At 42.7% G+C, this 19,885-nt stretch overlaps 1 protein-coding gene across 1 annotated transcript in view; it reads left to right on the top strand.

Annotated features, from left to right (window-relative positions):
* HACD3 (3-hydroxyacyl-CoA dehydratase 3) overlaps positions 1 to 19,885 on the top strand; it is a 1,036,541-nt gene that overhangs the window by 157,879 nt on the left and 858,777 nt on the right. The window contains exon 3 of the mRNA XM_044076349.1: positions 12,858 to 12,931. Within this exon, the coding sequence (XP_043932284.1) occupies positions 12,858 to 12,931 (74 nt within the window). The remainder of the gene's footprint in view (positions 1 to 12,857; positions 12,932 to 19,885) is intronic.

The following is a 19,885-nucleotide window of genomic DNA, read 5'->3' as shown; positions in this document are numbered from 1 at the left end:
TGTTGTTGTTTCTTCCAACAAAAATTAACTTTACTATCCAAGCTAAGGATGGGACCATAATTTCTCCTGACCTCTCGACAAAATTACTAGGGGTAACCATAGACAACAAACTAAAATTTGATATACATAAACCAAATAATTAAGACCATTAACAAAAGCTAGGCTCTTTATATAAAATAAAAAGCTTGCTAAAATGGCCATTGCCCAGACTCACCTCCTCTCATCACTCCTGTACTGTAATGAACAAACTCTCTAAATGCTACAATCATATTGCAGTTTGTTACTGTCCCCATATAGGACCCATCATTGTACCAATTTAGCCAAACTCAACTGGTCTGAGCTTCCTAACCTAATTACTTTCAACCTACTAGTCCTTACTCACAAAATCATATATAACCCTGAATATGCTCCTTCCCTCAAAGCACTACTTCCCTAATCCAAACACTCAAAACTAATAACTCTGCTGGAGACTTCCTTCTCTCCAACGCTGCAGGTAAAATTTGGAACAAACTTCCCCATGATATTATATCCATCTCTACTTTAAGTCAATTTAAAGCTAAGCTAAAAACTCATCTGGGCTCAATGCGAAGTTGCCATTGCCTAAACCCGGGATAGTCCACTCTAGTATGTAATAACTGTCTATAACTCATGAATATTCTACATCTCCTTACTATCCTACCCCTCTTACATTTAAAATAAATTAGAAAGAATAACTTAGAATGCTCTTATTTTGAATGTATATTTTGCTTCATTGTTTAGTTAAGTGTTTTGTAACCTGTGTTTTGGAGCTTTTCTCCCCGGGCCTCCGCTGAAAATGGACATGCATCCAGTCGGATCCTCCCGGTCAACAAATGTAAAATAAATAAATAAATAAAATAAATAAAATAAATTCTCTGCTCCCATAAGTCATATTTTAGATTTCTTTGCTCACCTTTTTCAAAAGGGTGCCTGTAACTCACCTGTTAGAGTTGGCAGCAATTTCTAATTATCATAATCAATTGAATGGCACATTCATAGTGCCTCACAGACTGAGCAAGGCCTTCTTAAAAGGGATGCTTCTTCTAAAGCCTCCTTTTCAAGACCCTGCACCTACATGGGACTTGAATTTGATACTTCAGTCTCTCACACCACCTCAACTACATGAGACTTTAAATACCTTTCATGGAAAGCAATTTTCTCGGTTGCCATTTCTTCTGCAAGAAGAATTTCTGAGATCCAAGTACCATCTTCTAAACCTCCTTACTTGGTTTTCCACAAAGATAGTGACCTTGCGTACCAACCTGTCCTTTCTTCCAAAGGTAGTGTCATAATCCAGCATAAATAGTACTATCAATTTGCCAGTGTTTCCTAAATTTATGTTCATAGAGTATTGCGATTCTGCCTGCGTAGAACAGGAAATAATCAGGAAAGCAGATAAACTGCTTATCTCCTTCCAAAATAGGGTAACTTTGGAAATTAATTTTCCCAATCAAAATGGCTTACAAATTGCATGTCCTTTGTCTATGCTAAGTTGGGTATTTCTCTTACATGTCCATTGAAAGCACACTCCACTAGATCCTTGACTGCTTCCACATTTTTTTCAGTCAAGGATGTCTGTGGAGGATATTTGCGCAGCAGCAACTTGGGTTACCCCCTTATACCTTCATCACTCATTACGAGTTGGATCTGGTCTCCAGAAGTAGGGAGGGCATCATTTGGTTCTATGGTGCTGAGGAATATCCTTCCTGGAGTCCACCCTGGATACAAGTAGTTAGGGATGCTGTCCCACTCACTGAGGATAGAATGAAGACCTGACAATATTAGACAAAGAAGTTATGTGCATTCCATCTGTGTTGTCTATCTTCATTCTTCCTCAAACCCTCCCACCACCACCCTCCTTGGGCTTCTGGAGGAACAAGGGTTTACATGGTCTCTAAATATGTATGTTTTATATGGATATGACTCTGGATGTGGCTTTCCATAACTCTCTGAATCTTCCTACGCTAATGTAGCAGCAAACAAGGTCTGAGGTAATTGGGTAGGTGCATTGTAAGTAAGGGAGAAGCTTGAGAGATCTGGTGGCTATGAGCTTTAGCATCAGCCGAGTTTGATCTGACAGATCAGACCTGACCCACTGATTGAGGAAGAATGAAGATCGACAACACAGATGGAACATTATGGTAAGTGCATAACTTTTTTTTTGTAGTGGACAAACTCAGCAGGACCATCCTCATGCCTCAGCAGTGGTCTCAACACCAGTCAGTGGTGAACATGATCTTCCACAAATGGGGACAATCTTGCTGTGACCTATTTACATTTCCCTTCAACAACAAATGCAGCAGGTTCTTTGCCCTTCTCTTGCCTCAGGAACAGTCACGGAGAGATGCTCTAGTCCATGTTTGGCCGTCCAGTTTCCTTTATTGTTATTCTTCCCTGCCTCTTAAACCCAAGTTTCGTCAGAAAACGCTTCGGTTGAAGAGCAGAGTAATCCTTATTGCTTCCTTTTGGCCTTGACAAGTGTGGTTCCCCTTCCTTTGGTTTTATTTAATACATCTCCCTTGGAAGCTGGACCCCATTCCAGACCTCCTTTCTCGCCCATCAGGGCAAGTTCACCTGGGTATTGCAGGCCTTGGGTTGACCGCATGGTTTCTGCAATTCAGATGATGGCCAGACGTTCCTGGCTTTCCTCCCCAGTTTGAAAAATCCTAGTCTCTTATAAACCTTCCGTGAGAAAAGTTTACCAAAGTTAATGGAAAATGTTTTCTCTTTGGCCTCAAAGAGAGTTAGATCCCTTTACCATTCATCTTTCAGCTGTTTTAGGTTTCCTTGCCTCGATTTTCCAGATCAGAGCAAGTTTTTCCACTATCAAGGTTCATTTAGCAGCCATCTTGAACTTTCACATTAGTGATAGAAAAAATCTTGCTTTTTTCCCACTTTTCTGATATTTAAAAAAGTTCAGTTACAGGCTTGCTGTTCTTGAACTGTTTGTAAGTTTCTGTAAGGCCATTTTTTGCTTGGGCTAAAGGGAAGTCTCTCTGTTGATCAGTGGCAGTGAAAAACATTGAGCAGCCTGCCTGCCCCTGTGGGAGTGGTTACTGACTTGAAACTGTAGTTTTATTGGCCATTTTGGGTCAATTCCAAAACTCCTTCATCTTCCTCTCTTAAAACCTGGTTGCCTCGTGGTTTTGGCATCTTTTCAGGCTTGTTGGCTGTTGGTGAAGCACCCACCAAGAGGAGAAAATGCTGAGAGAAGAAAGGAGCCACTTTTGAGATTTTAAGTATTTTTCCTCTGTTTATTTGCTACGTTTTTCTGCACAGCCGCCTATTTTGAGCATTTTCTGGCTTGTTAAACTTGATTTCTGCATTAGTAACTGTATTTAGAGCACAACCTAGAGCTGTTTACTGAATTTCCTGTTTGCACTCATTTTTAAAATCGTTTTTTTTTCTCAAAACTTGCATTTTATCTGTCTTTGGCCTAGCACTCTTGTATGGGGTCATTTACTGCACTGTTATAACTTGTTGATACTTGTGAACCTCTGCTATCTCTGAAAAAAAAAAAACAAAATAAATCTTGCTTTTTTCCCACTTTTCTGAGATTTAAAAAAGTTCAGTTACAGGCTTGCTGTTCTTGAACTGTTTGTAAGTTTCTGTGAGGCCATTTTTTGCTTGTGCTAAAGGGAAGTCTCTCTGTTGTTCGGTGGCAGTGAAAAACATTGAGCAGCCTGCCTGCCCCTGTGGGAGTGGTTACTGACTTGAAACTGTAGTTTTATTGGCCATTTTGGGTCAATTCCAAAACTCCTTCATCTTCCTCTCTTAAAACCCTCTTTTGCATGGTTTTGCGCGGTTTTGTGCATAGAGCAACAGCGGGCAGCGCCGCCTAATTGGGTTTAAACTATTCCTGGCTCCACAAAGTCTGCTCTTCACTTTTTCCCTTAGAACTGCTCTATCTCTCAATTTAAACACCATATTCTCATTCTAAGGCCCTTCACTGGTCCAATTAAGTAATCCTACAAGTTAGCACTATTAAACCATAAGCACTACTTACTCTTATACTCTCTACGATTACCCTGTCCTCTATTGGTCCATCTTAAATTCAGTTCCCCTATATTACTCTAGCATGTCCAAATGTCAGTCAGTGGTTTCCTCTCCAGTCCAGCTGGTGAATCTGGGAATTTTGAGGCAATGTTACAACTGTCTCATGTACACGGACAACCCTCTCCTCCTCCAAACAGGTTCAAATATATGTGAGAGATGCAACTATTTAGCCAAACTGGAGGCTGAGCGCTCTCATCTCAAAACTGGTGTAACCAGTCAGGAGGAGAAGGTAACCTCACACAACAAAATTTCAGTATCACATAGTCCCACCATATCAGCGAACCAAATACATAAATACACAAAAACATACTCAGAGGCTCTAAATAAAAATCTACCTAAGCAACGGAGACCTCCAAAGCAGACATCCAAGCAAACGCTACCTCAAAACAAAACACACACAACACATAACCCACAAAGTCAGTGTGCCAAGCAGCCACAGCCCTTAAGGCTGAATAACACACCTGATACTCTTGTAATAGGTGACTCTATTGTCAGACACACTGACGTCCCGCTCACCAGACTGAATAAAGAGAAGGTCATGGTGAGCTGCCTGTCGGGTGCTAGGATCCGCCACATAATGCAAGCACTCAGGTCACTCCAAAGCAAATACAAATATGACTCCGTCATTGTACATGCTGGTGTGAATGACCTGAGTCGTACCTCCCTGGACTACATGAAAAGAGACATAGAGGAGCTCTCTTATCATGTAGCCCAGGCTGGTATGACCCTGACCTTGAGCAGCATCTTACCCTCACCTAGAATGATGCCACAGTACAAAGACAAAATGATCGATTTTAACAATTGGCTAAAATTTTGGTGTCATTCAAAGGGGATGCAGTGTCTGTCAGCCTGGGATGACATGCTCGACAAGCCACGTTGCTTCGCTAGGGACGGCTTGCACCTGTCACCACTGGGCTTTCGGATATTGACAAAGGCTCTTGCCACCTCCATGGTGCCTTTTTTAGGCAAGGTTCAAAAGTCAAACCCACCCCCATAGACAGCACAAGGAACAAGAAACTAAGGGTAATGCTGCTAAACGCCAGAAGTCTTAACCTCAAGATGCACGCACTTGAAGCTCTCCTCAGTATGGAGAACATCGATATCTGTGCAGTGACAGAAACCTGGTTCAAGGCTCCAGAGAGCACCCCAGCACTACCAGGCTATACCTCATATCATGCTTTTCGGCCCCAAAACCCGGACCGAACCACAAAAGGAGGGAGTTTCCATATTTATCAAGGATATCCACACCTCCAGGTTAGTGGCATTGCACGAAGTATCGGAGACCATCCATGTGCAACTAACAGTGGCCAAGACTGCTTTTCAGTTTATAGCATCCTACAGACCACCCTCTCAAAGTCAGGAATCCCACTCAGCTTTCCTGAAAACATTGGAGAACATGAAGATCTCTCGGAACACCATTGTATTGGGCGACTTCAACTACCCAAACATTGACTGGGAGCACTACTCAAGCCCTAGCACCTTAGCCCAAAGGTTCCTGAAAATTATAAACTCAAATGCTATGGAACAACTAGTCACCACTCCCACAAGAGGGGACAACATACTAGACCTGATCATTACCAACATGGGGACTCTATGCTCCACACCAGAAGTATATCCCTCATTGGTAAGTTCAGACCATAAATTCATTTCACTGGATGTCCACATCCCGACCCCACCCCCAGCCCAGAAAACCACAGTGAAAAACTTCTCAAAAGCAAACTTCTCACTTCTCATAACCGAAGTGGAATCCTTCAAGGCCCCAGGGCCAGTGGAAACTATGGCCCAAACTGCAGAATCCTATATAAACGCATTCTACGGACATCTCCAGGAATGCATGGATCATGCTATCCCAAACAAAACCAAGACCCAATCATCCAAAGGCAGGCGTCCAGTCTGGTGGACCCCTGCCATAAATAAACTGTACAACAGAAGGAGGAAGCTACTACATGATAGAGCAAAATCCCTAATAGGGAAGGCATCTCTGATCAGTACTAGCAAAAAATTACGATCGCTCATAAAATCCTCCAAGTCCAGCTTCGATGGAAAAATTGCACAGGACACCAAAGGCAATCATAAGGCTTTTTTCAGTTATGTTAGAAACCTGGGATGCAACTCCCAGACTTGTTCTGAGTCTATTCTAAACGACAAAAAATACACTGAACCCACAGGCATCGCCAATATCCTAGCAGACCGGTTCAGTGCAAACTCCCCCCCCCCCCCCAAAAGAGCAAGTATCTGTCCTGGCAGAGGGCTGCCTCCCAAACATCTCTGATGCTCAGGTGAAGGCTGCCCTCTCCAAAGCAAAAAACACTGCTTCCATGGGACCAGATGGCGTCCCAGGTTGCGTCCTACATGAACTCAAAGAGGAACTAATCCCTCAAATAAAACAGCTATACAATCTCAGCCTCACTACAGGATATGTGCCCACAGAATGGCGTACAGCAACAGTGGTTCCACTCCACAGAGGAGGAGCCTCTACGGACCCTGGAAACTATTGCCCCATAAGCCTGAGTAGCTTAGTGTGCAAGGTTATGGAGAGGATCATCATGGAGCTCATAAACAAAGACATTGGGGACCTACAGACACTAGATCCTACCCAGTTCGGCTTTGTCAAGGGCAGATCCTGCCTTTTGAACCTGGTTGATTCTTCGAAACAGTCACCAAAGCCATAGATGAAGGGAAGGTAGTCCACACAGCCTATCTGGACCTTGCAAAGGCATTTGACACAATACCCCACTCGGGCATCATAGATAAGCTATCCAGCTTAAATATAACCCCCTATGTCACAAGATGGGTCGCAAACTGGCTCAAAGACAGAACCCACAGAGTGAGAGTTGCTGGAGCCATGTCAGACTCGAAACCGATAACAAGTGGTGTCCCACAGCGTTCTGTCCTGGGACCACTCTTGTTCGGTATATACTTTTCAGAGGTACAGGCAAACGTGGGAGGACTATGGCTCACCAAGTTCGCAGACGACTGCAAACTGGGCACCATAATCAACTCTCTAGCTGACACAAACATCCTTCAAAAAGGTCTCACAGAGACAGATAACTGGTGCCAGCGCCATGGTTTAAAGCTAAATGCCAAAAAATGTATAGTCATACCCTTTGGCAAAAACAATGTGCCCACAAATTACCACATAGGCGGAAACCCATTAAGCACAGAGAAAGTTATTAGGGACCTGGGGATCCAAGTTGATAGCAATCTCTCCTTTGAAAACCGCATTGCCAAAGTGGTTAGAAAGACCTTCTACATAGCCCACCTCATCACGAAGGGTTTCACATCTAGATCAAGAGAGGTAATCGTGCCCCTTTATTCATCCCTCATCAGGCCCATCATAGAATACAATGCCCCTTTTGGGATGTACCTTACCCGACACCTGCAGCAATTAGAAAGACCCCAAAAGTATCTCACCAAGAGGATCAAGGGTCTCAAACAGATGCCATTTGCTGCTCGGTTAAAAAAACTCCAGCTCTACTCAGTTGCATACTGCCTACTTCGAGGTGATCTATGCCTGACATACAAAGCTATGTCAAATCCAGAATTAATGGACATGCTCCACCTCAGTAAATCTAAATCCCTTAGAGCCACACGCTCGAGGGACTTGAACCTCAGCACAGAAATAAATAGAACTTGCTGGAGGGACAGGTTCATAACCCAGAGGCTCCCTTCGCTCGGGAATAGAATTCCAGTTCATGTGAGGCAGAGCACCTCACTGAATCTCTTCAAGAAGAATCTCGATAGGTGGATGGGGGATCGTAGGTTTGTTCCAGGGATTACTCCCATGTCACTATTAGACAGAAGCACAGTAAACTAAACCTTAAAAAGGGCACAGTATACTCAAATCAAGGGGTGGCATAAGCCATACAGAATCAGGCTAGGCTTATAATTGCCCCAGGGCAGATAGCCTAGTATGAACCTATGAACCTATGATAATGCTTCTCCTTTAGCATCATTCAAACTATGCAAGGCCTTTCTTAAGGATATGTTCTTACTTGACCCTCCATTAAAGGGCCCTGCTCCACATTTGAACCTCATTATGGTTTTGCAAACTTTAGTACTCTTCCCCTTTGAATCATCAGCTAAAGTGGATCTCATATTTCTTTTTTGGAAAACTCTTTCTGGTAGCTATAACTTCTACAAGACTGTTATCTGAACTCCCAAGCATGGTCTTCCGAACTGCCACATTTGATATTACACAAGGATATGGTTATTTTATGCACAAATCCTTCTTTCCTACCAAAAGTTGCCTCTGAAACTAATATCAACTATGTCCATTAATCTGACAGGTTTCTTCCCCAAATTTGAAAACAAAGGCGAATACACCCTTTATCATCTTGATGTACATAGGCAACTTCATTTTTACCTTCACAGGTCCAAAGACTTCAGAAAAGCTCATCAGTTATTTCTCTCTCGCTGTAAAAGATTGGGAAGACCAGTTTCTAAATCTACACTGGCTAAATGGATAACAAATTGTATTTCCTATGTTTATTCCTCAAAAGGTGTTGACTTACAAGAACAACAGAGATCACATTTAATCAGGTCAGTGTCTGCATCAGCAGCCTTTTGGGCTAGAGCCTCTCTTGATGGTATTTGTGCAGCTGACACTTGGTCTAATACTCGTACCTTTATTGCGCATTGCAAATTAGACATTATTTCCAGAAATAGAGTTGCATTTGGTTCCGCAGTGCTCCGGAACATACTTTCATGAGGGTCACCCAAGGTTACTGTAGCTGGGGACTGTGTCCCATTCATTGAGGAACGAATGAAAATGACAGCATCAGTTAAAGAAGTTATATACTTCCAAACCATTTCATCTATGTTGTCCATTTTCATTCTTCCAACTTCTCCCTTTCCTTTCTCCTGCCCTTTGTCCTTGGGAGAGACTTAATGGAAGTGTTAGGAACCATAGTTCCTGTTTGAGCTCCCAATCTTCCTGCTATCACTTTCCTGTCATAGCATTGTTGTATTTTGAGTATAGTCTATATAATGGCAGCAAACTCTATCTGAGGTGTTGTGGGTAAGGGCGGAGCATGCCATTCTGTTCGTAGAATTTTTAGAAAGTGTCAGAGTCTGATCCGAGGATGGAATCTGAACCCATTCATTGAGGAAGAATGAAAATAGACAATACAGATGGAACATTATGGTGAGTACGCAACTTCTTTGTACAGTAAGTTTAGTTACATAGCTGTAGTTTTATTTTACAACTACAATTCCTCTACTCAGATTGCCTTCCTCAAATGGACAGCTAGTTGTTATAAACTTAGACTGTTGGTTGAAAAAAAAAAAAAGATTGTAGCATGACATCTGATTCTGATCCTAATAAGCAAATTGCATTTCATTATACCTGTCTTAATGAAATATTCACCTTGAGCACAGAAACAGTTATCCCACTCCACAAAGGGGGAGCCACCACTGATCCTGGGAACTATCGCCCTATTAGCCTGACGAGCCTGGTTTGCAAGGCCATGGAACGTATCATCATGGAACTCGTAAACAAAGACATTGGTAACCTCCAAACTCTGGACCCCCCCCACCCAGTTCTGGTTTGTGAAAGGCAGATCATGCCTTCTGAACCTGATTGATTTCTTCGAGGCAGTCACCAAAGCAATAGACGAGGATAAGGTGGTTCACACTGCCTGTCTTGACCTCGCCAAGGCTTTCGACACCATCCCCAACTCTGAAGTTATAGCTAAACTCACTAAACTAGGTGTAATTCCCTACATCACAAGATGGGTTGCCAACTGGCTCACTGACAGAACCCACACTGTAAAAGTTGCAGACTCCAAATCTGAGTTCAAACCAGTGACAAGTGGCGTACCACAGGGTTCAGTCCTGGGACCTCTCCTGTTTGGTATCTACTTCTCTGAAGTACAGGCTAACACAGAAGGCCTCTGGCTAACTAAGTTCGCAGATGACTGCAAACTAGGAGCCATGGTCGAGTCCTCAAATGATGTGGACATCCTACAGAAGGGCCTCACTGAGACAGATGCCTGGTGTCAGAAGCATGACCACAAGCTCAATGCCAAAATGTGCATTGTCATCCCCTTTGGTAAAAACTCTGTACCTATAAACTATCACATAAACGATAGTCTACTTAACGCCGAATGTGTAGTAAGAGATCTTTGGACCTAGGTGGACAGTAGTCTCTCCTTTTGATACTCACATCACCACAGTAGTCAGGAAATGCTTCTATGTAGCACACCTCATCACAAATGGGTTCTCATCCAGGAAAAGCGAGGTCATTGTTCCCCGCTACTTGACACTCATTAGACCCATTATAGAGTACACCGCCCCTTTTGGAATGTACCTCACAAGACATCTGCAGCAGCTGGAAAGGCCACAGAAGTACCTCACAAAGAAGATTACTGGCCTCAAACAGATGCCCTACACTGACAGTCTCAAAAAACTCCAGCTTTACTCTGTAGCATATCACCTCCTCCGAGGAGATATCTCTGCCTAACATATAAAGCTATGTTAACCCAGAGCTGTTGGACATGCTACACCGAAAGAAATCCTAATCCCTCCTCGCTACATACTCTAGGGACCTAAACCTTGTCACCACAATAAACAGGACGTGCTGGAGGGATAGATTCATGTCCCAGAGACGACCTATACTCTGGAACAAGCTTACCCGTCTATGTCAAGCAAAGTTCCTCATTAGCACTCTTCAAGAAAAATCTTGATGAGTGGATGGGAAATGCACCCCAGGGATCACTTCTGTGGCTGTGCATGACAGGGGCACATGAAATTAACTTTCTTGCATGGCATAAGTCAGAGAACCTTGTTGGCTAGGCTTACATAGGCTCTTGGGCCGATAGCCTAGTACCTACGTATGAGTGCTCTGGGTGATCAAGTCTCATTCAACTAGCAGTTTTCTCCCATTAGCTTGCTGAAGTGAAGGTTGTATAAGCATGCAAAGAGAACATTTATTATTGCATTAGCAGCCATCTCCCTTTTCTTATGTTTCTGTGGTCTGAGTTGGTATATATAGTGGGTAATATAAAAGTATGCAGGGTGATTGGCTTACTCCCCTGCAAAATCCCTCCCCTCCCTGAGAAGTTGTGTCCCTAATTCCTTCTTCTTGGGGATTTTCCATCTTGTCATGTCAGTAGTGCTTCCTTTACTATGCATATCCATTTTTGGGGTGTATATTAGAACACTGAATATTCAAAATTTCGAGGGTTCTAATATCAACTCATTTTCAGCGAACGCTGAAAATATTGAAGAAACAGAAAACCAAATTTTTTCCTAGGGAAAGAATTTGGTTGTCAGTTTCTGTAGTTTGGTATTTTCAGCACTGTGGTGGAAAGTTACGGGTCAGGTTCAGTTAAGTGTGCGATTGTGTGGACGTGAGGGTTAGGGCGAGGTAGGTGAGTTGGCGTTAGGGTGTGGGTGAGGTGACTGTGCGATAGTGACGGACCTTAGGGTTTGGGTTAAGGTAAGTGGATAGTTAGTGGTGTATGTATAGTTTAGTGTAGGGTTTAGGTGCAAGAGTTTGTGTGTGTGTGTGGATTGCTGTGTTTGTTTGGTGTTTGTGTTGTCTGTATGTTTTGGAACAGCAAATTTTTTCCCTAGGAAAAAATTCGCTGTTCTTTATGTTCGATGTTTTAAATTTTCGATTCATAGGGTTCGATATTAGAACACTCGAAATTTTGAACGTTCTGTGTTCTAATATAGACCCCCATTTTGGTGGTTTGATGATCACTAGGGCTTATGATGCTTGTATGGTTTGTGGGGAGGATAGCTTTTTATTGGCTCCCAGCTATTTTTAATGTATGACAGCTTGACCTAGATTACCAAAAACAACTTTGATACCTGCTATCTCATTACATAGGAAAGTTGTTGTAAACGTGGGAGGTTGGCATAATGGTTAAGGTACTTGCCTTATAAACCAAAGGTGCAGGGTTTGATTCTCACACTGGGTAATTGGCTAGGCTTAAAAATGGCCCACAAAGGCAGTTAGCCTAGTACTACTCTATAAACCTATGAATCTATAATATGAATTTAAACAGCTTCTGATTTCACAGTTGAAATGTAGCATGAACTAAACTTCTTCAAACTTTTATCTCATGCCTTTTTCATTCTTGAACTGTGCTCCCTTCATGTGCTTAGTCACTGTTAACTGCCCTTGTGTGTATCCCCCTTCATTGCTGCTCTCATATCATCATCTTCCTTTCTCGGTCACTTTCCACTCAAGGTACCAGTTTGTACTTTGAGTGTGTGATGCTTAGCCTCATGACTGTTCCTCCACTAACACAAATATTGACCATATTACATTGGTTTGTGTTAGGTTAAGCATGGAGTCATTCCATCTACTTGATATGTTGAGCAGACTGTGGTCAGAAATATGAAGAAGCCCTATTGCTGAGCACATCAGTGCCATTTCAGATATGAGCTGTAGTTCAGAAATTTAGAAGTCATGTAGCCTAAACTACCACTTACATTTTTATCCAGTGATGTTTCATTAATTTTGTGTGCTTCATCTCCGAGCTTTACATGAAAAAGTCATGAATTGTGAATGCTTTGCATTAGTTTGTGTGCTTTTTAGTGTGTTTGCAAATTAGGAAGTGGAGAAGGGTGAAGCATATTGCAATTATAGTAACTAAAAAAAAATGCTATGAGATAACTGTCCACAAAACGTGTCAGCTGGTTTACAGAAACTTGTATCTGCCAAGCCTAGCAGGATGCAATGATTTTTTTTTTTTTTTTCAGCAGCGTCATTTCTGTTTTTTTAAGATATGTCACATTAGCTATGTAAGTTTTTTGCTTTTCTTTTGCAGCTCATGGCCATGGAGCAAAAGGAGAAAATCTTTATGCATTTCATCTTGAGTTTGTGGAACTTGTTAAACCCCAGGTATTGCATCTCTAAAGTTTGTTGTTTCAGTTGCTTTAATCTTGGCCACTTAAATAGTATCGTGTGTGTTTTTTTCTTATGTATTGCTTCTAGTATGCCATTTTCTTATGTCTGAGCAGCTGCAGTTTGGACATCAGTCTGTATACATTTTAACCAATTTTTTACTGTTTTGGTTTGATGTGGACTGAGGACCTTGTTGCATTTGTTTATGGAACTGATGTGCACTTAGATGTCCTTTCAGTTGTTAGATGAAGAAATGGTAGTTAGGTTTGAAGCTGGCAGTTGAGTTCTAGTGCAGGCAGTGAAAGCTGATCCAAGTCAGCAAGTTTCCTGATGGTGAGAGAGGCTGAAATCAGCATGTGGGTTAGATCTAGTTTGCTATTTTTTGAAGTGATACAATGTACTATACAACAGAGTAACCAAAATGCTGTAGTTTGCACTTTGCTTCCAGTGAAGACTTTCTGAAGTACTTGCATTTTAGAGGCAGCATCTGTCATTTAAGGAGGAGGGGGGGGGGGGGGTGTCAAATGTTAAATACTTCCCACCTGGAAATAATCATTATGGAAAAGGTTTAGATGGATGCATCATGTGATGTTTGCACAACTTTACCATCCTAAATGGTTATGTATAAAGGGGTTTTGACAACATTGTGGCATTCTGAATATGACATTTTGCTGTTACCTGTAACAGCATAATGCACATTTCATAGTTACTATTGGGATAATGAGCATGTAATGAAAAAAACGTTGCCACTGAAATTTATTTACACTTTACCGACCAGATTGATCCAACTTGGCAACTGGCCTCATTTCAGAAGACACCCAAGATGATATTCCATTAACTAAGGGAATATTCACATTGACTAAGGGAAATTTTAGCAGGACACCAGGGAGCTTCCTTTATTCAACTCCAGCAGGTGGGGACTAAATTTAATGTCTAGTACAGAGGATAGCATACTCGAGAGTGCAGCGTCAGTTTTGCAAAAAAAAAAAATATGAATACCTGGTGTAGGAATAAAACTAGTTTTCTGCTCCAAATGTGAGTGTTGCTACCTGTTCATCTACTGAGACTGCTTAATGATACTGACATTTTTTTGAATCTAGGATCTAAGCTGAAAAAGAGCTTTATTTATTTCATCAAGTCTACAGTGATAATTTGCATTGAAGTCTCCAACCTGGCAGTCATATTCAACTGTTAAATTAACATTATCCCCACATATACCAGTTGTGCTTTAAATTGTGGCACTTCAGAGACACAGCTGACAGATTCAGAAATTCATGATTGGATGATTCAGAAATCATTCATGATAGGAGAATAGTGAACTTGTATGTAGACAGTACTTTATGCATTGGAGTATTCAAAGCAGATGTTTGCCTCACACATTCCTGAAAGGAAAGTAGAGTGTTTAATGACAAATGCAAGTAGAAGGAGGTTGAAACTTTAGAAAGCAGTGAGAGAAGCTTTCTGTGAGATGAATGCTTCACAGGAAAGTGCTAATCTATGACCATATGAACCTGTAAGATAAGTATTGGTGTCAAGCAATTCAGAGCTGTACTGGCGCAGAAGAGTATGCCCCAGTAAGGATTTTGAGGATCAGTGGTCGACTTGGCTCTATTACTTTGGCAGATAAGTTACCTGTGAGGTAATCCCTTCCGTTTTTTAAATATTTGTGTTTTATCACTTTCCTCTTCAGGAAAGTGATTTTAAAGCTAGGTGTATGTGTTTTAAGGTTGTCACAAGACTGTGTCTTACTTGTAAACAGGAACTGCAAAACATTTTTCCCCATGCAAATTGTTTATTTTACTTTCTTGGGGATGGCAAAGTGTTTTAAAATGCTTTTTACTGTGTATTCTCTGTGAAGGGTGACTTTTAAAGACTTCTAGCTTTTACTGTCATTGCTTGATTGTCTTCCCAGGAAAGAGATGTAATTTTTGGCTTGACATGGAACAAACTAGCAGTCCTTATGGCCGGTCCTTCCAACCACAAAAAGAAAAAGTTAAGCAAACACCATTTGCCACCACAGCAGGCTACCACTTTGTCCCAGATGCAGGTGGATGACTGCTGTGATCTTTGGTTGCAACTCAGGACACTCATTTTTTGCGACAGATCCCTGTGGTGTAGCGCTTACAGTCACAGGGGGTTAGCCATGTCCTCTGCATCTGCTTCACTGGGCAAGGGAGAGCCACTATTGTCGGTCCTGGAAGAGGAAAGGCTTCCATATTGTGCCAAATGCTGTGCTCATCCCTGGGGAAGCAGCTGCTTCTGTCATTAGTAACACGGTTGGCCCCATTTTTCCCCTCAAAAAGAAACTGAAAGCTAAGTGTGTGTCTGTTCCTCCTCAAATTTCCTTAGGGAGTAATTTACTGGGCCTTCCTTGGGGTTTAATTCAGGCTGTTAATCTTCTTGTAAAGTAACTTTTGGTAAAAGAGAGGGATATCTTTTCCTGAAGACATTCAGGATTCTGAATCTGAACTGTAAGATGAAGGGGCATAGGGTTTTCTCCTCTGATTTCTGATTCACACTCTGAGGAGAGGTCAGTTTCCGATTTGCTCTGTGGGAGTTTCTCTTTCTGAGAGACTATTTCCAGGACATGCCAGTGCTTTTCTGTGTATTTTTATGCCAGGGTGTGGACATGTATTTTTTATTCTTAGCATTGTCCTTCGAGGGCACAGTGTCCTTTTTTCTCTGAGCAGGAAAGCTCTGAAGAGCTTGGCACCCAGACTTGTCTTTTAGTCAGCTCAGCTTGAGCTGTCTGACTGGGAGTGCTGAAAGTGCCCTGAAGCTTTGGAAGCTGTCCGGTTGTTTATATCATTGGCAGGATGTAACCCATATAGCTAAATCTACTGCAACAGTGTTTTGGTATATTGGCAAGCTAGAAAGGCATTAATGCCCGTGGTTGAAACATTTGTACGCATGTATTTGAACATTTAGTATAATGGTAAGCTTTCTTGTACAACTGTACTTTACTGTGGTTCTTGCTGGAAACAAGCAGGCTGTATTTTTTTTTTGTATGAACGCAAGCAGGCTTTTTTGTACTTGCCTGTAATTTATCATGCTTGTTTTAGCATTCTTCCAGGACTGTGATAGTTTCTTTCTAATGGACTTATTTGCCTGTATGTGGTATTCTTAATCTTGGCTTATTTGACTGGTCAGGATCACTCATTACCTGAATTCCTACTTTACCTTCTCTTCATAGTGGGGGCAGTTTTTCTTTCTTTTGGAGTCTGTCCTTTGTCAGTCTGAATGTTTAAGGGATAACTGTTTCCATTGCTGAATTCTGGTTGTCTGGGTGGGCACGCAACTGCTTTGTCATTAAGACTTGGGAAATGGGAGTGTGAAATCTGCCTTTTATTTTTGTGCTGAAACTTAAACAATAGATGCTTCATTTTTAAAGTAGGACTGTGTGTACTTAAGTTTTGTTGATACTTTATATGTGGTATACTTCAGATCTACCTCCAGAGTATATTTAGCCCATGTTAAGGTGCTTTTTGTGAAGATTTACACTTTGGAATTTTGTGGCTCATTCTGAAGTTCAGTCTGATTTATGGGCTGGGGTTTCATTTATCTGCTCCTCTCTCCAGAGTGGGCATTTGTATAGAGAATTTTTAACATTTCCAGAGGGAGAAAAAAGTGTGTGGTGCACCTAGCATTTTAAGGAAGGTGCTATTTGATGTCCTTCAAGAATGCAACTGCAGTCATAACATGTGGGTTGTCCTGCCTCAGGCAGCCCTCGGTCGGCCGGATTCCAAAGTCTGGGTCCGACGTCGGCTGATGTCGCATTTCTCTCCGACGTCAGAGCGGCTGGAGTACATAAGCATCAGCCGACGCCATTTTCTTCAGTCTTTCTTGCCGCGCGGTGCCCGAAGCAGAAGCAGTTCGCAAGTGCTGGTCGGTCAGCTCCTGTATTCTTCGATCCCGAAGTCATCAAAAAAGCTAAGTACCCCATTGGGGACTTTTTCTTGCCTCAGCTGATGTCAGAAATAACTGAAAGTTAACCATTGTCTTTCTTGTGGTAAACAAATACCTCATAAGGATTTCCACTCTTACTGTCTTCCTTGCCTGGGCCCAGACCATGACATCTCGGCCTGTGTAGCCTGTGCTCGCTTCAACAAGCGCACTCTCAGGCGCCGGGCGGAGTTCGCTGAAGACTTTTTCGCCGATAAATTTGTTTACACCATGCTGTCAGATCTTCCGACATCGCAAACTCCCAAAATGCGAAAAGACCGGGACCGACATCCTCGGCCCGCGTCTACCACCGACTCCACACCAAAACCTAGCGCGAGTGCTCCGGTTCCCTCTGAGACGGTCTCTCCACCGCTCCGAACCGAAGACACCGCATTACCGATGACTCCAATTCCGGACATCCCTCTGACGCCAGTTATCGATTTTCCTCCGGATACCGAGACCATTGCAGTAGACAAGGTCACTCCTGCACGTGGAGCTGCCAGGCCTCCTATGGCCATGTCTATTAAGGCATACACTAGGGCTAAGGCAGCCAGCAAAACAAAGCATCTTACTTCTAAATCCTTACCTCAGCCTACCCCAGAGACACAAATTATGTCCATGGCTGCTGATTTAATTTCCATGATTAGAGGTTCACAGGCCCATCCTGAGAGAGGATCCCAGTCTCCTTCTGATAAAAGGCCCCGGGTTGAACCCTCTGAACCTATTCCTTCAGATGAAGATTCTGAGGGCTCTGTCCACTCTGATAGCCAGGAAGAGCTCTTCCAGACCTATGAGGACTCGGATGCAGAAGATTCCATCCCCTCGGCCTCCCCTCCTGAGGATATTTCTTTTGGGGAAGTTCTGCACACCATGAGGGAGCATTTCAAGTGGCAAGGTCAGGAATATCCTGATTCTAGGAAACGCCTGAGGACTTTCCTTAAGAAGCCCCAGCACAGGCCCTTAGCTATTCTTCCTGTACTTGATGTTCTGGATGATTTATATTCTGACTCTAGTGCTACCCCTGATTCTCTTCCTCCTGCTCCAGCCAAGCCAGACAGGTATTACAGGGTCCCATAAATTCATTCCCATTTATTCAGGGCCCATTCTGCTGATTTGGAAACTATTTCACAGGGGCCTAAGGGAGTTTCAGCCTCCACCTCTAAAAATCCATTGCCCTCCAACAGGGAGGCTAGATCATTAGAGAGATGGGGCAAAAAGGTTTACACATCCACTGCCTTATCTATGAGAGCTTTAAATTGCCTTTTTCATATGTTACAATATCAGGATTACCTTTTAGAAGATTTACAAAAAACTTTAGCCACTCCTGATCCTTTAGACAGGAAGACTTTGCAGGAAGCTGTACATAACACTCAGCAAGTAAGCAATCACTTCCTGCAATGTGGATATGATGCACTGGAAGCTTCATGTAGGGCAGCTATGACAGGGGCAGTCATTCGTAGACATGCTTGGTTAAAAGATCAACCTCTACCAGATCATGTAAAAGCAAAACTTCTGGATGCACCTTTGGAAAAGAACAAGCTTTTTGGTACCAATGCTAAGGATGTGTTAAAGATCATCGAAGAAAAAGCAAAATCAGTTCAGACAGTGAAAGATTTTCTCCAGGTTCAACCCCCCAGATTCAGTAGGAATTGGCCTTCCAAAAACTGGTCCTTTCCTAATACAGAAAAGTTTCAAAGGGGTAAGAACAGACGTGGCTGAGGAAGAGGCCAATACAGAGGCCCTTACAGGGGACGACAATGGCAGCCAGGAAAACAAAGAAGTGACGCAGGGGTTTCACCTGCCCCACAACCACAATCTCAATGACTTTCCTCTACTACCGCCTACCAGGGAACAAATAGAAGCCCCCTTGGGCGGGAAATTATCTCTGTTTGCCGAAAATTGGCACAGACTGACAAAGGACAAATGGATTTTGGACATTATAGACCGAGGGTACAGGTTTCATTTTCATACCTTACCAAGAAAACAAGGCATGCCAAACCTACCACAAAACCAGAGGGCAGAGGCTATCAAGCAAATCACTCTGCTGACTCGGATGAAAGCAATAGAAAGAGTTCCACAACAAGAACAAGACCAGGGGTTTTACTCAAGACTGTTCCTTGTTCCAAGAAAAGAATCTCAATGGAGACCAATACTGGACTTGTCCACATTAAACACCTTTCTCATAGTACCAAAGTTCAAAATGCTGACTCTACAGCAACTTCTTCCCATGCTGGGCAAGGGGTCTTGGCTGATCACTCTGGACCTCAAGGAGGCATACCTGCATGTCCCTATCAGACACAGCTGCAGAAGATACCTCAGATTTCTTGTAGGGCCAGAGCATTATCGATTCTCAGCATTGCCATTTGGCTTATCTACTGCGCCCAGAGTATTCACAAAATGCCTGGCTTCAGTAATTGCTCATTGCAGGCTCCAGGGGATACAAATTTACCCATACCTGGACGACTGCCTCATACAAGCGGACGACAAATTGATGTTGACAAAAAACCTGGATTATGTCATACGATTACTTCAAGCTCTGGGATACACAGTCAACTTCCAAAAGTCAAGACTGCAGCCATCCCAGCAAATAATCTTCTTAGGAGCCAAACTAGACACGGCCTCTCAGATGGCTTACCTGACAGAAGACAAGCAAGAGAAGTTAACTCATTACTTCAAAGGTTTAGCAAAACTCACCCAGATGACTGCAAGGAGATTCCTACAGGCCCTGGGTTACATGGCATCCTGCATTCTCCTGGTTCCATTAGCAAGACTACACATGAGAAAGCTTCAATGGTACCTAAAAAGTATTTGGTCTCAACACAGCAACAACTTGGAGACAATCATACCGCTCATTCCATGCCTACAAAAGGAATTCCTATGGTGGGCCTCGGTGAGCCAGGAAAACACAGGTATGTCATTCAAAAAACCACAGATAACACAGACCATGACCACAGACGCCTCAGACCTTGGATGGGGGGCGCACATGGAAGGCAGGTGTATACAAGGACA

Source organism: Protopterus annectens, chromosome 7.part0 (genome assembly GCF_019279795.1).
Source record: "Protopterus annectens isolate FY-2018-M chromosome 7.part0, PAN1.0, whole genome shotgun sequence".
Lineage (NCBI taxonomy): Eukaryota > Metazoa > Chordata > Ceratodontiformes > Protopteridae > Protopterus > Protopterus annectens.
This window is presented reverse-complemented; position numbering and strand designations above follow the sequence as displayed.